Below are 16,686 nucleotides of genomic sequence, written 5' to 3'. Positions count from 1 at the left end.
TTTTCAAAGCCTGTTCCCTTATTTATAGATTAGGAATAAGGCCTCCATAATAGGGTTATTATAAGAAACAACAGTGTGTAGTACGTGCTCTGTAAATATTAGCTGCTGGTACTGCTACTACTACTACTACTACTATTACTACTACTACTTCATGTTCCTTAGTAAAATTATCTGCAAAAGTTTTGATTTTACCTTATTCTACATTAGAACGAAGGTTTGTGGAGTTCAGATATCTATTAATCTGACCCATGTTTATGACCTTAATTAGTTTAGAAAATATATGTCTGTTTTAGAAAGCATTTCTGAAAGAGCGTAAAGAATTATCTAGGGGAACATAGAGTGCTCAATAATATGAAAAGAAATGAATTTCCACCTGGTGAATTTCAACATGAAGCACTAGCTAAAAGCTACACAATATTATTGAAAATGGAAGAGATGGAAGCTTTCAAGCCTTTTTAGTGGTTGTTAGTTTTTAATTATCTGTGCAAGAGGAGAGATTTGGTAAAAGAATGGTCAGATAGTGACAATGTAATTTATTAGCAATTTTAGAGTGTGTTGTTCATCTTTGGAGAAGATTTACCATCTTAATAATGTTTGGTTTGTATTAACATTGAGTGCTGCCCCCCACCAGAACAACTGTTAATTATTAGTGTGGGGAATATGCATTGCCAAGAAATATATGAGTGCTAGGAAAAGTCAATCAGAGATTTATAATTTAAATTATTCACATGTGGATAATTGTGAGAATAGACTACGTTGAGAAAATTCTACCTTATTAAACATGTGACTCCTTAATTATTTGAGTCCCTGGGTAATGGCAAATAAAATAACTGGAGCAGAATTATCTTATTTGTAACTATCAAAAGTAAGAAATGGCATTGATCGAAGGTCCACTGTGGGATACAGAATAGAAATGTTAACTCACACAAGCATTCCCAGATATATACAAAAATCACTGTTCTCCAGACAAGGAACCTGAGAACCAGAGTTTAAAACTCTTTCAGGGTCAGGCAGGTGGAAAGTGATGAGGTATAGTTATGAACTTAGGTCTATTTGACTACACAGTCCCTGTGTTTTCTATTCTATTTGTATTTTTGAGTCAAATTTCACTTACCATAGAAATGTTCTTCTTCTGGCCTTTTCCCAATAATGCTATCTCGGAGTTGACGTAGTTTTTCCTGAATGAGAACACAGGACATAGAATATAGAACCAGGACACAGAAGACAAGGGTTAAATTTTTTTCATGGATCAAGATGTAACATTGGCTACCATTATCAACACCATCACAACTCACTGGTATTAATGTGCTACTTAGGATGTCCCAATCACCATTTTTGGTACTTTTCATGTATTTTCTTACTTAATTCTCAGCCCTTTATGGATTGGATGTAAAATATCCTCATTCCATTTCGCAGACATAAAGACTAAGGTACAGAGATGTTAAGTAACTGTCCCAAATCAGACAGTAATAAGTGGTAGAGTCAGGTTTGTAACCATATCCTAATGCCTTCAGGATTTGTTTTCCCACCTTAATACATGTGGGGTCTACCACATTGGCTGTTTGGTATCCATTATGGTTTGGATATGAGGTATTCCCCTTAAGGTCCTATGTTAATACAGGGATTTTCAGAGGTGAAATGATGGGAGTGTGAGAATTGTAACTTAGTCCATCCAAATTTAAATGGATGGACTCTTGGTGCCTGTAGGCAAGTGGAGCATTTCTGGAGGAGGTGATTCACTGGTGGCATAGCCTGGAATGCTGCATTTCATGTGGCCTGTTCTTTCTCTCTGCTTACTGGCTGCAATAAGGGGAGCAGAGCTTCTCCACCAGACCCTTCCACCATGTGCTGCCTCATCTTGAGCCCACAGCAATGGAGTCAGCCATCTATGGACTAGATATATCTGAATCTATGAGCCCCAAATCAACTTTCCTCCTCTAACTTGTACTTGTCAGATATTTTGGCTGTAGCATGTGAAGCTGACCAACACAGTGTCCCAAAGCAGAAGAGCTACACAGTGATGGTTTACAATTGCCTGAGCCCATCTTGTCTCTGTAGGATATTATTATTTCCTTGTGTTTTAGTTCTTGGAATTAGGTACTCAGGAGAAAATGATGTCTACCTAGATTCTCCTTCTTAGCACATTTGTGATCCTTTTTTGTTTTGTTGATATTCTATATTGAACATCTATTTTTTCACCAGAAAGAAAAAAAAAACAACTAGCATTCATAAACCTATTTTTAGAAGACAACCTGAGATAGAACATTTTCCTTATGTGTTTCCCTAGAGTCGTAGAAACTATTTCCATTGCTTTACAGATCTTCGCCTCTGAGTGGAACCACACTCTTTAGGTCATGATGTGATGAGGAGTGAGAAGAGCAAAAGGCAAGGCATTCACTTTCTCCACTATCTCCTCTCCATTGCCAGGGATCTTACATGGGTCTTCATTATTCTGAAAACTCTTCTACCATTGATTCCATTTGTGTCATTTTCAATAAAAAATATAATTTCACAGTTACTGCTGATTAACTCATCCCCAGGAAAAAAACGACTACTTTTGCAACTGTAAGAGAATATTTAAAACTATGTGGAAAGGAATTTGTGTGTGTGAGAGTGTGTGTTGGGCAACAGGGAGAATATTCTTTTTAATTTTTTTTTGCTGTTTGGACCTTTGTTGAGGCCCCTCTATTGAGTACTAATTTCTCTAATAGTACTCAAACAGAGTCACTAAGTGTTGGGCTCTTATGAAAAGGAGTCTTAGTGTCTGGTGGCCTACATTTATAGATTAAACAAAAACCCTACATTTTTTTCATAGGTGCTTATTTATTATCTCATTATCCTTCTATGTCAAATTAGCCAGATCAGTTCCCATGTAGAGAGTATGGTTTACCTTAAATTCTCTCAAAAATAAGACTGGATATAAACATGCAGACAAAATACAAACAACAGGGAGTTTAATAAAACAACTAGTGAAATCATTTCCAAGAAATGAGATTACTCTAAACTGAAATCTTTATTAAAATGTTGAGGAAGATAAAGTATGCTTGATTTACTTCAGCAAAACCTGCAAAATGTAGCACTGCTAGGAAAATGTTTAGTAGGTTTGTATTAATGCAGATTTTGCCTTATTTCAGGACAAGGGGATATGATGATGATGAGATTGGAAAGGGTGGAGAAGCAATGTTGTAACTCTGATCATGAGCAAAAACAGTTCCAGAATGTTGTGATGGGTGTTGTTTAGCATTTGCTTGGCAAAATAACTCTCTTTACTTAGCATTGCAAAATCTGGACAAGGTCCAGCAATCATTTCACCACCAGAACCACCCTTAGAGATAGGTGGTTTCTGACAAGGTGCCATTTCAGATATATTTGGAAAGTCCCTTTGTCTACACTGTCTCTTGCCTCTATGCCATATTGTTTGAAATTTCATCATTGTGATTCATTTTTTTTATTGTTTAAAAAGTGTTCTCCTAAGCATTACCTTTAAAATAAAAATCATCTCCTGGTGAATGTAGCATATGAAATTATTATTATTTGTATTTTGGCCTAAATTCACTTATTAAGCATGTTTAATCAAATAGCTACCTTAGAAGTGGCTTCTGAGGCAATAAGTTTTCCTGTGACGAGAAGAAAAAATATGATAATATTTTTTTAGTGCCAAGGACTGTGTGAGAGATAGAATGTGGTCCTGACACCCTTCACTGAGAGTTATAATGATATATTTGGTTTTCATTCTTATCTCAGAGACTTCTCCTCCAGTCCTCTCTTAGTATATAAATTATATTTGCAGAAGACATGGTTATCTCAGATTAATATTTTTGGAAGTTTTCTATAAATCCTGCCTGATATATACATGTTTTTACCCACTCCTTCAAAGATTAAGGAGAAAGAAAATAAAACATATTACATTTAGGGCAATTCCTTGATGTGACTTCTGTCATTTTCTTGCTTCTGTTAAGCCTGGTTTATATTACACTCTTTGGAATGAAGAGCATGTTTGTGTAAAGAGGCTTCACCTTAATTTCAACAATTAGATTCCAAAAAACATTCGATGTAGTACAGATGGTTACTATAAGCTCATTTGCCATTCAGTTTGATACATTGGGTTCCAGGACTGAGTTTGAATAAATGAACTAGTAAATATGAAATTTGGATATTATTTTCAAATTTTTAATTCGTTGTTTGAAGCATAATTCAATGGCTAGTTAAAAACAAAAGAAGAGTTACCTGTATTTCTTGTGAAGACTAAACATTTACAAAGAGTTTAGGAGCTCCATAAGTGAGAGGATATTTCAGAAAAGATTGGGGTCAGTATTACCTGCTGAATTATTTCCAAGCCACTCTTTTCCATCTGCCAGTGCTTAAATTTCTCCAGAGCTTCATCCACAGATATTTTCCCTTTCTTGACTTTCTCCTGCAGGAGAATGAGCTCTTCCTGCCCAGAGGCCAGATAGCCACTGGCAGTAGAAAAGGCTGGACTCTCCATCCGAGCTTTGTCTACAAAATGAGGGGAGGGTGTTTTAAAGGGCAGTCAACATATGGAAAATTGGGACAAAATACACTTTTAAAGGACACTCTTAAAATAAGCCATTGGTGTTTCTCATTCTTAACTGTGTACAAGTAGTTACCAAATAAACCAGTACAAACCAGTGCATTTTTTCCTAAGGATGGTGGGGCTTAGTTGGCATCTAGTGTTACAGGTAAAATAATGCATTTCAGCACTGAAAAATATAAAGGCACAGGAGAGAGAGAAAAGCTGAAACAAAAGTTCTGTGTTATTTGTAGGACATGTCATTTTCTTGTTCTACCCAAATTGAACCATGAAGACCCAGAAAACCTAAACAGATAAAAAATGAGCAATGATGTTGAATCAATAATAAAAATTCTCTCAACAAAGCAAAGACCTGAATTAGATTGGCTCCCTGCTGAAGTCTACCAAACTTTTAAGGAAGAATTAATATCAATTATTCTTAAATCATTCCAAAAATTTTGAAATATAATGAATTTTTCCAAACTCATTCTTCAAGGTCATCATTATCCTTATTCTGAAACCAACAAGGACACAACAACAACAACAACAACAAACCTATATACCAATATCCCTGATCAACATAGATATAAAAATTCTTAACAAAATGCTAGCATTTCAGACCTGATTCTTAAGGTTTTAATATTATGTGCCCCCCCCCCCAAAAAAAAAGCTTATGTGTGAGACAATGCAAGAAACTTTAGAAGTGAAATGATGGAGTTATGATACCTTAACCTTATCAGTGCATTAATCCACTGATAGGGATTAACTATAGGCAGGTAAGGTGTGGCTGGAAAAGGTGGGTCATTAGAGGCATGCCTTTGGGATTTACATTCTGTCTCCAGCAAGAATACTTTCTCTCTCTGCTTCCTATTGCCATGTCCCTATCTTTTCCTCTCCTACACTCTTCCACCATGATGTTCTGCCTCACCGCACACCCCAAGGAATGGAACCAGCTATCTATGTACTGAGACCTCTGGGAAACTATGAGCCCTCAAATAAACTTTTGTTCCTTTAAAATTGTTCTTGTTGGGTCTTTTAGTCACAACAGCAAAAAATCAGACTAAAACCCCAATAGTATATCAAAAGGATCATTCAGCATAATCAAATGGGATTTATCCCAGGGATAAATATGCCATCAACAAAATGCAGGACAAAATCATATAATTTAAACAGATATAAAAAGAGCATCTGGAAAAATTCAACACCCTTTTATGATAAAAACTGAATAGTTTAGGCATTGAAGGATTGTACCTAAACATAATAAATACTACATACAATCAACCTATAACCAACATCATACTGAACAGGGAAAGACTGAATGTATTTCCTCCAATATCTGAAATAAGACAGGAATGTTCAAGGCCAGTGCTCTTATTCAACATTGTACCAGAAGTCTTTGACAGAGAAAGTAGGCAAGAAAAACAAATAAAAAGGTATACAGATAGGAAAGAAGGAACAAAGGAAGTCAAATTATCCTCATTTTCAGATGAGATGATTGTATGTATTGAAAAACCTAACAACTGCACTGAAAACTATTGGAACTGATAAATTCAGCAAAACTGTATGATACTAATCAGCATACAAAAATCAGTAGCTTTTTCATACACAAATAATGAGATTACTAAGAAAGAAATCATGAAAGCAAAATCATAATAGTTATAAAAAGTAAAATACCTAGAAATCAATTTAACCAGGGAAGTTAAATACCTCTACAATGTAAATTACCAAATTCTAATAAAAAATTTAAAGAGGACACACAAAAAAGGGAAAGACTTCCCATGCTACTGGATCAGAGAATGAATATCGTAAAATGTTCAGTGGACCCAGAACAATCCACAGATTCAATGCAATCCCCATTAGAATATCAAAGGCATTCTTCATAAGACTAGAAAACACAGTACTAAAGTTCATATGAAGCACAAAGGATATCAAAGAACCAAGGCCATCTTGACCAAAAAGAACTAAGTTGGTCAGTACCACATTAGCTGACTTCGATGTATACTGAAAGTTATACAAATCAAAACACACAAAGACCAGTGTAACAGAGTAGAGTCAGAAGTAACCTTATATATTTAAAGTCAACTGATTCTTCACAAAGGTGCTAAAAGTGCACACAGGAGAAGGATGGCCTCTACAATGAATGACTCTGGGAAAACTGGATATTCACATGTAGAAGACTGAGACTTGCTCCCTCTCATCCTATAAAAAGGAAACTCAAAATGGGTCAAATACCCGAATGAAAGACATGAGACTATGAAATTAGCAGAAGAAAACACAGAGGAAATGCTTTAAGATATTGGTATAGGTAGCAAGGTTTTTGGATAAAATAACAAAAGAAAAACTAACAAGTGGTATTATATCAAACTAAGAAATTTCTATACATCAACAGAACGAAGAAACAATCTACAGTTTGGAAAATTCTTTGCAAAGCATTCATCAAAGAACTAATATGCAGAATATATAAATAATTTAAAAAACCCAATAACAAAAACCAAATAATCCAATTAAAATGGCCACACAATATGAATGGGCACTTTCTCAAAAGAGGAAACACAATGGCAAACAAATGCATGAAAAAATGCCCAACTTCATTACCTTTCAGGAAAATAGCAAGTCAAAACCACAATGAGATAACAGCTCATCCCAGTTAGACTATTGTATAAAAGTTAAAAATAAAAATGCTGGCAAGGATGTGGAGCAGAGGGAACTCATATATACTGTTGGAGTGAATGTCAATGATCACATCCATTATGGTGGTTCTTAAATAATTAAAATAGAACTACCATATCATATAGCTATCCCACTTCTGAGTATACATACAAAGGAAATTATATCAGCACACCAAAGCCTGTTTATGGCTGCACTTTTCACAATAGCTAAGATATGGAATTAGCCTTGATGCACATTAATAATAGGTGAATGGAAAAGAAATGCTGTGTATACTCTCTCTCTCTCTCTCTCTCTCATACACACACACACACACACGCACACCCTCACACACACACAGAGTATGGAATATTATTCGGGTATTGAAAATGAATTATCTATCAGTTGCAGCAAAATGACTCGAACTGGAGGTTATTATGTTAAGTGAAATAAGCCAGACACAGAAGGTCAATTTCCACATATTCTCTTTCTTATGTGAAATGTTTAAAAAAGTTGACTGGAATATATGATATGGATTATTAGAGGCTGAGAAGGGTGGTGGAAAGTGGGAGAGTGGGAGGTTGGATAATGGATACTAAAACGCAGACAGAAGTAAAAAACTCTAGTGTTCTATAGAACCATGGAGGAACTATAGTCCACAATGAAACTATTATGTATTTTATGAACAAGTAAATGAGAAGAGCCTGAAGGTCCCAAACAAAACAGTGATAAGGAGATGGAAACTTTAATAATAATCTGGATTTTATTAGTGCATATTATATCTAATATCGAAAGTCACCCTGTAACCCATAAATTTGTTCAGTAAAAAAATCATATTGAAAAATAAAAGAAATTATGTGCATACGCTTAGTCTAGGCCTGCCACATAGTAAGCTAAATAAATATTAATATTATTAACACTATTTGCTGAATAAATAATTGACTTTGCAAAAAGGAACCTCAACCAAAATCTAACTGTCATGAGAAACTGAGGATCATCTGAAATTTTATTCCTGAAAGATTTAAAATAAATCATTGGTCATTTTATAGTGAAATCCTTCCTTTTCAAAAGAGTTTATTTTGGAGCCTGCTGTGTTTTACCTGCTCAGTATGGTAAGAATATCAGATGGCCCAGTGTCACATGTGTGGCTGGAACACCAGAGCCTGGTCTGAGGTTCCAGGGTCACAGATTGGCAGACAGTGGACAAAGTCCAGCATTTGTTTCATCAGTCCACAGTGGTATTTAAAGACAGAAGACGGTCTATGTTGCTTTTAGGGATGTTACGTGTTCTTTGTCTGGGCTATCTCAATTGTCACTGGAAAAACGCACTGTGCTACCTGCCCAGCTGCAGAACTCACTTGAGTTTGTACCTTTTCATTTACAAATCCATGAAGTCCAACTGCTTGCTGTGGTATCCCAGGGGAGGCAGGGCAATGAAGCAGCAGCACATTTGTTAATACTGTCAGATCTAAATATGCCCATGAAGCCAAGAAGGAGAGAATAACTAGTCCTGCCATGTGCCTAGGAAGCTGTCCCTGGAGAAATATGCTTGTTATGGGGAACTCTTCTTCAAGAAAGAAATAAACTGTGCGGCATCTAGACCATATTGACATGGAGTTGGGAGACAGGAAGAACATTCAAATTCTATAAAAATACAGATTTGTTAATAAAATTAGGATTGGTTTTTTCCTTAAGAAAATGTTTCAAGTATTTGACAGCATGTTTTAAGCATTTGTAGGGGACTCAAGCATCAGGGGTTTCCTGAAATGACCTTTAATGTCCCTCTCAGTTTTGAGCAGGATGGTAACAACAATTTTTGAAACAGGGTCACGGAGACAATTTCTTTTGGAAAGATTTACGTGCATATAAAACTGCTCTATGACCAGTCATTATGAATCCCATGGTTGATTTCCTGACTTGTCTTTTCTCTTCAGAAGTCTATTCCCCCAGAACTAACAAGATGTCAACAGATTCTATACTCTAGATCTTCCTTCAGGGATGAGGGAGCCTGAAAATCTCAGGGGAAGTAGAGAAGCACAAGTCGGCCAAAGGGCTAACTAGTTCAGCGGCAAAAAGCACAGATAACAATTGAGATCCTGCTTTCTTACACCATTTGCTTTTTATAGTCTTCTACACTCACATGCAATTCGTGAAATGCAGTTTACAGTAGCATTCTCTGTGCCATCACTGCCAGAATGTGTAGGTTTCGCATCGTCATTTAACAGCTATGCCATTTAACTATCACTTCACTTCCATCATCCACTGCTTAAGCATGAAGCCATTTTTATCTCAAGTAACCTATGCTAGAATTTTCTACTTTTGCACAAGTTATTTCAAGCAAAGTATTCCCAGAAAAGCATACCAATTTCAATTTTGCTTTATGTACAGGTATAGCTGAATTAAAAATTATTGAATCCTTTTAAGAATACTCATTTCAATGACCTCTTCTTATTTCAAATTCTCACTATTCAAGTGTGAATAACATTTTTGGGAGAGTAAGGTGTTCACCTTTTATGACAGTGCAGAAGGAACAGTAGAAAAAAATTAGGAGCAGCAGAAGTCCCAGATATCAAGTCCTAAAAATGAATTGTTTACAAATAGATTATATGTCTATATCTATAGCTATATATATGCTTTTACTTTTTTTCACACTGGAAATATAAAAGCATTTTATCTTGATGAATTACTTATTAGGCATGACAAGTTGCAAGGAAAAATAATTTAGCCATTTTACCACTTTTTCTTTCATGGGGACAGACTAGTTAAACCAAAATGTGCAATCTGCAATTTTTGGTAAGGGTTTCAAGATTGCTATATTGCATTTAGATTACTATTTCGTGGAGGATGGAGGTTGGGGGGGAAAGATTTTCCTTCCTCCCCAATTTTATATATATTTTTAGTTTACTTTCAGAACAGTTAACATGAGCTTAAAAGTCTTTCACAGGCATCATAGCCTGCATTGCTGTTTATTTTGTTGTGATAGCTCTAAAAAGGTAGTTTTTGAGGATGAACAGTTTTCAAGCTTTGTATCCTTGCTGACATTCACCCTTCATGGAAGTGTGCTGACATCTACAGTCTCGTCAGCAGGATAAGTGCCTGCCGTGTGGCACTTTTGAGAATATTTTTCATTGCTTAATTAAAAAAAATAAAGGTTTTAATAATTTTATCATTGAAAACTTGCTATCATTGCTAGTGATTCTTTTGCCGATATAACATAAAGTGCTATAGCTTCAATTATTGCATAAGTACAGATTTTACTATCACACATGGTAAGTGGTTCTCCCTCTGTCCTCTGATTTTCCTAAATGAATGACTTTTTGCTCTTAACTATTCATCTTTTCTATAAATTTAAATGTTCTTCCAAACTGTTGTTTCTCTCCTTAAAGGGAGAAAAAAATCATTTCAAAATTATTGAGATTTCCTTAAATCTGTAAATCACTTTAGGAAGAATTCAGGGTATTTAATCTCTCCATGCAGGAAAACGGTGTTTCTCTCTCCCTCTCTCTCCCTTTTCCTTTTTGCTGTCTGAAAATTGAACCTAGGACCTTACGTGCTAGAAAAATTCTCTACCACTGAGCTACATTCCCAACCCTTTTCATTTTATCTTGAGACAGGTTTTTGCGAAGTTACCCAGGCTGGCCTTGAACTTGCAGTCCTCTTGCCTCAGCCTCCTGGTTAGTTGGGGATACAGGCGAGTCGTCTCCAGGGTTAAAGAAGTAGACGTGTATGTGTGACATGCTTTGTGGTTTTCCAGGCTTGTGCTGTAAGTAAGGGAGTTGCCCAGACAGTTGGAATTACAATTATCTGGGAGGATAATAGAGGAGAGGATTGTAAACATTGGCCTCAGAGTAAGACTGGATTGGGTTCAAACTTCACCTCTACCACTGTTAGCTCTGCAACCTCGGTTGCAGACAACCAACCCATCTTGGAAAAGAATGCCTACTTCGTAAGTCAGCTGTGAGTTTTAATGAACAATGGTTATGTAAATATTTTACATGGTACCATTTATTCTCAATAAACGTTAGTGCTGTGTGAGGATGTTTTCTTGGGGCCACATCTATTGTCATAACTGTGGTTCTTATACAGGATCTCATTTTGTATAACCTTTTTTTTTTTCTTTTTGACTTTACTCCTAGTTTTTGACTTTGGTTATAACAAAAACTACACATATATTTTATGTTTTTAATACGTAACTATTATTCTTTATATGTATATTTAAGTGATTTGGAAGCACAGTTTTATTTTTTATAAAAGGACTACTTTTTAAAACTAGAGATTTTTAAAACTTTTTTTGATTAATAAAATGAATAAAAAGGCATTTTTAATTTTATTCTGATCCCTAGACATTTTTATACTATTTGGGCACTTGATCTAGATGATTGCTAAAAAATCATCATTGATTACATTACATATTCTTCTTAATTGCTAGTATTACATATTTTATAAACAATTTTACAATGATTACTTAAATTTAATTATTTAAATGGCTTCATTATTTGCTGAAAAATTTTAGTATCATAACTTTGATTCAAACTTTTCATTTTGCTTAATCTCTCATTAACTCAGAAAATATTTTGGGCAACACCTTCATGAGGAGATTGAAGTGTTACCTTATTAAATATCAAGAAATGATTATATTTGACTTTTTGTACATGAACAAAATACCTCATATAAACTTAAGTTGCAATCTTTTCCCAAATAAACCCAACAGTCTATCATCTCAATTTTTGGCTACCCAGATTTTCTGAGTTTTAAAACTGATTTTGATTCATTTTAGTATAAAACATAAAAGTCAAAATATTTCTTAAATACTTTAGGACTAATTCCTCATCCCTACAGTTAATAATAAGATTTGCTGTGCTGCTTTCAAATGTAGGTGATTTCGTTACTCTTTCCTGGAGTGCAGTGAACTCATTCCATCTGTGTTCCATTCTCCCATTCCCCTGCCCTGTAAAGTTTTGCTTAACTAGGTCATGGACTGAATTTTTTATTCTATTTTAAAAACACTTATCACACACGAGTTGGATTTCTGTTTTCTTTATCATCTTATTGTGTCTAGTGTTTCCTTGTACTGTGAACAAACACTTCCCCAATATATTCTCTACTTACTAAATTGATTGTACCCGACATCAGTCTTTCAGTTGTAACAAATGTGGATTTTAGTTTGCTATTGAAATGTTTAATGAAAAGTTTCTAGGTTATTTCTACTATACCTCTTCTTGTCGCTCAGTATCTTTTCTTCATAACACCTGTTTAATCTCGTCCTGTCGACACCCTAAAATGTTGTTCACCTGTTTCATTTTCATTTGTGCCTGATGTCGACCCCTGATGTTCTCCTGCTGTTGCCTTCAAACATTTTCTTAAAAATCAAAATACTTATCCAGAGTTTCAGATTTAAACAATTACAAATCATTAGTTGAAATATTCTTTTCCTGTGTGTGTGTGTGTGTGTGTGTGTGTGCGCGCGTGTTTCCTATTATCCCCACATTGGTGCTCTGAAGGAAGATATAACTATCTTGAGTTTTCAGGAGGAAATTTTCTTTTTATACCCCAGAGTAGTTTTCAGAATGATCATAGTTTTTGTTCTCTTCTTCAATTCTTTTCAAAAGCAAAAACATCTACATGATCATTGTTCAGCTAGACATTTGGTGTTTATTTGTCCTTCGGGTTTTATTCTCAGTCTTAGGACTTTGATAAAAATCAGTTCACAATTCAAGATCCCAAGGTTTTGATCTAATAATGCTTTGCCACACAGAGATGGGACATGATTTCCATACACTATGTATATAAGTCCCTTCTTCCTTCTCCACAATGCCATCCCTCTATCACCAAGCTGTTCTTGAGGGTCTCAGGACTAGCAAGTACAACATTGACCTCTACCCTACTCCACTTTCAACAGGGAGGACAACTTTCTGCACTTACCTAGAAAGATCAAGGTTGAGAACCAGAACACTTATAAAAGCTGGTGGGGAAGGGAAGAATGGAATATCTTCCTATCTTCTTTTATGGGTAAAGGACTGCTTTTTTTCAAAAGCAGGGGTAGACTACTGATTTCTTTTTTGTCTCAGTCACCATTTTTTAAATTTAGAATTAATTGGAATTAGTCCCAGATTCTAGCAAGCTTCTTTTCCAGTTTCTGTTTTCACAATTATTAAGAATTTTATCTTATTTTTTTTAATGCTTTGCTTTTACTTTTGAAAGTGGCCACTCAGTGGATTGCTAATACATCACCATTTTAGGAAAGAACTCCGCTATTACACAAATTTTTCCAGGTATGGCTTTTAAAAAAATCAAAAAAGGAAGAAAACTTTTGTGAGCAGCATGACAAATGGAAATGTAAGTTATACTGGAAAAGGGAGCTGAGGCCATTATTCTTTTATGGAGTACAAATGACCACATTTTGACAATTTTCCTTCTTTTCTATTTAATATATTTACTACTGGCAAAAACAAAGCCTGTGAAAATACCTCAGAGATCAGTATTCTTTTTTCCCCATATAAGAGTAATACCTTTCACGTTTCCCCAGGTCTCCTTCTTATAGACAATTTTATTATTTAACATTTTTCAAACTGCCACAGCACTGGACACTTAGAGGACACATAAAAATATGTTCCCTGACTCTATCTTTCCCATGGGCCTGCATGTCCCTCAAAAAGGCTAGCCAATACTGACTTTGTAGTCTGCACCACAGAATTAGTAGGCAGGGATCATACCAGGGTCTGCAAAAGATAAAATTCACCATACAAAGACAGTTTAGTGCTGATTTTTTTTAACCCCTTAGAATAGTATTTATTATCATGAACAAATGTACTCTTAAATTTTTTTCTTGAAAACATGACTCTTTATTTATATGACTTTTATTTTCCCACATTAGATAGAATCACAGCTTTAGAGAAATGAGTTTTCATTATAAGAAAACAACACAAAAAGAATGATAATAGCAAAAGTCATTGGGGGCAAATGATACATTTACATAATAAGGCCTGGTTGGAAATTTGAATTTTTACAAAAGACATAATCTTACATGCTAGCAAAAGAATTAAATTATATCGTATTGGTTATTTTTAACATGGAGGTAAATTTTATCATAATGTGGTTTCTGCAGCACAGTTTCTTTTGGTGGGATTTTGGTTTTTTTATAGATTGGTTTTGAGATTACTGCTGATAAGTATTTTCATCTGTCTATTTTAGTCTGTGTCTAAGGTAGGGGTTCAGGCCACCAAAGTTCAGAAGCTCTACAAGAAATTCTTATTACTCCTCTAGAGTTAGGGGTGACTTGCATTGACAGTGGTTAGGGTGGACCTTCTTCTCCTAACTGCCTAATCCCATCCCCCAGAGAAATGGTTTGCCCCTGAGGGTGATGGCAAAAATGTATTTGATGAACTTCATGATCCAACTGTAGGTCAGAAGAGGTCTGTGCACTTGATCTACCATCACAGGTAGGCAGTTGATTATGGGGGCTTGAACCTCCTCAGTTGCCACGGGGTCCTGTCTGCAGTAAGACTGTGTTAATAAAATGGGGTTGATCTTGATGTGCATAGAAAAGGCCAGTCTTACCCCTAGACTGTGAGGCAGGGAAAATTAGCTACATGTTTTCATGTCTTTGAAGAAGGAACCCTACCTTCCTCTAGTATCCTTTGACTTGAACATGTTCATCTAGGAGTCTTCTGGTTACTAAATTTGTTTTATGCAAATTTTATAAACTTTAAATGAGCTCCTTATTATTATTTTTTCTCAAAAGCATGACTCTTTGATTTGCCTTTTATTTTCCCACCTCAGATAGAATTGAACCGATACTTAGAAACCCTGGTTCCTTTACCATTCTCTCCTCCCCCTTAATATGATTCAGACTTCAAAACCCTGATCAGCTCCTAACACACAGACAGAATCTAGCAACAGCTTGTAACATTGAGAATATATCCTTGACTGTTAGGATCAATTTTGGAGTGGGGGGTGAAGGTCTGGTGCCACCATGTTCTGTGACCGCCTTCTTGGCATTTTCTCATTTAAAAACCAACTTGGGAAAATTAATTTTTAAAAATTATTTTAATGTAAAATTCTATCTGTGATTTGTAGTCCTTAGCACGTTTCCTTTTTTTTTCCCCAAAATGTAAGAATTGAGTTGAAGAATTCTGTTAAGTTTCCATGGAAATGGTGCCAATTAATTTTTTTTTTCTGTTCCTCAGGAAAATTCCTTGGCTGAGCCATATTATTGCTTCCTGGCAATCCCTTGGCAATCTTGAACTGAAGGAATTGGAGGTGCTTATTCTTTCCAAGGGAAACTATCTGGCCCTCTTTATCCCTTTTTCTTCAAGCATACAATTGAAGAATTAAATAACCTTTTTGAGAGAACAGTGAGAAAATTTTGACTCTGACAAAATTTCAGAAAATTCCTCACTCCCTTTTTTTCCACTGAATAAAGAGGTCATCGTTGATGAAAGGATCTACTGCCTTTCTTATTATACCACAGAACTCAGGATATCATGAATCCAATAACAAGCAGATTTGATTGCCTAGTATGAACCATGGTCTAGATGATTATAATATCTAAACAGTTTAGGAAATATAGCTCGAATAAGGTACTTAGATAAGTTCATTTATTTCCCAATTATCCTTCTTTTTCTCATGCTAGATGCTGGTTTCCCTGCAGACTGCAGTCATCAGAAAGATTTTTTTTTAATGTTTCATAAGTTTTGATGTTATCTTGGTTCTTGTAAATTACTGATGCCCAAGATTAAAGGAATGTAGTGAAACCATCATACAGTGACAAATCAAAGAAGTTCAGTGGATTAGACAAAGGGGAATGCAGGGAAAGGAAGAAGGATAGGAAAAGGAAAGATGGTGGAATGAATCTAACATAACTTTCCTATGTGTATATATATATGAATATACCACAATGAATCTTACCATCATGTACATCCACAAGACTGGGGTCCTAATTAGAATAAGATATATTCCATGCTTATATAATTATAACAGAATGTATTCTACTGTTATGTATAACTAAAAAGAACCAGTTTTTAAAAAGAAGTGAATTTCTCTTAAAGATTTAATCAGGCTTCTTATTTTGGCTTCTTATTTTTGAGGATTTTCTTGTTATTTTGGCTAAGTCAATCTTTCTCATATACTTAAAGAGTATATAATTTATTGCATAATAGTTACACATTTAAATTCTGGATGGTAAATTATCTTCAAATTATGAAATTTTCCTTTCTTCACAATTAGCACTTGCATCATATCTACTCTAGCACAAATTTAAGGTTTGCATGATCTATAATGTATTTGTGTATATTTATGCATATATTTGTTGTTTTGTTACTTGTGAACTGAATCTTTTAAAAGAGGCTTGTAGTAGGCTTTGCATCTGAAAATTGTATCTGATCATCTTTGACTTTTTTTTTTTAAATTTTTTATTGTTGGTTGTTCAAAACATTACATAGTTCTTGATATATCATATTTCACACTTTGATTCAAGTGGGTTATGAACTCCCATTTTTACCCCATATACA

The 16,686-nt window shown here is 35.0% G+C and overlaps 1 protein-coding gene across 2 annotated transcripts in view; it reads right to left on the bottom strand.

Annotated features, from left to right (window-relative positions):
- Window positions 1-16,686, bottom strand: part of Bank1 (B cell scaffold protein with ankyrin repeats 1) — a 293,502-nt gene that overhangs the window by 14,856 nt on the left and 261,960 nt on the right. For both annotated transcript variants that reach the window (XM_048813664.1, XM_048813663.1), the window contains exons 12-13: window positions 4,319-4,497; window positions 1,115-1,178 (exon numbers count right to left, since the gene is read on the bottom strand). In XM_048813664.1, the coding sequence (XP_048669621.1) occupies window positions 1,115-1,178; window positions 4,319-4,497 (243 nt within the window). The remainder of the gene's footprint in view (window positions 1-1,114; window positions 1,179-4,318; window positions 4,498-16,686) is intronic.

Source organism: Marmota marmota, unplaced genomic scaffold, assembly GCF_001458135.2.
Source record: "Marmota marmota marmota unplaced genomic scaffold, marMar, whole genome shotgun sequence".
In the NCBI taxonomy this organism is placed as follows: Eukaryota; Metazoa; Chordata; class Mammalia; order Rodentia; family Sciuridae; genus Marmota; species Marmota marmota.
The sequence above is the reverse complement of the archived record's forward strand: the minus strand, read 5'-3'. Positions and strand labels throughout refer to the sequence as shown.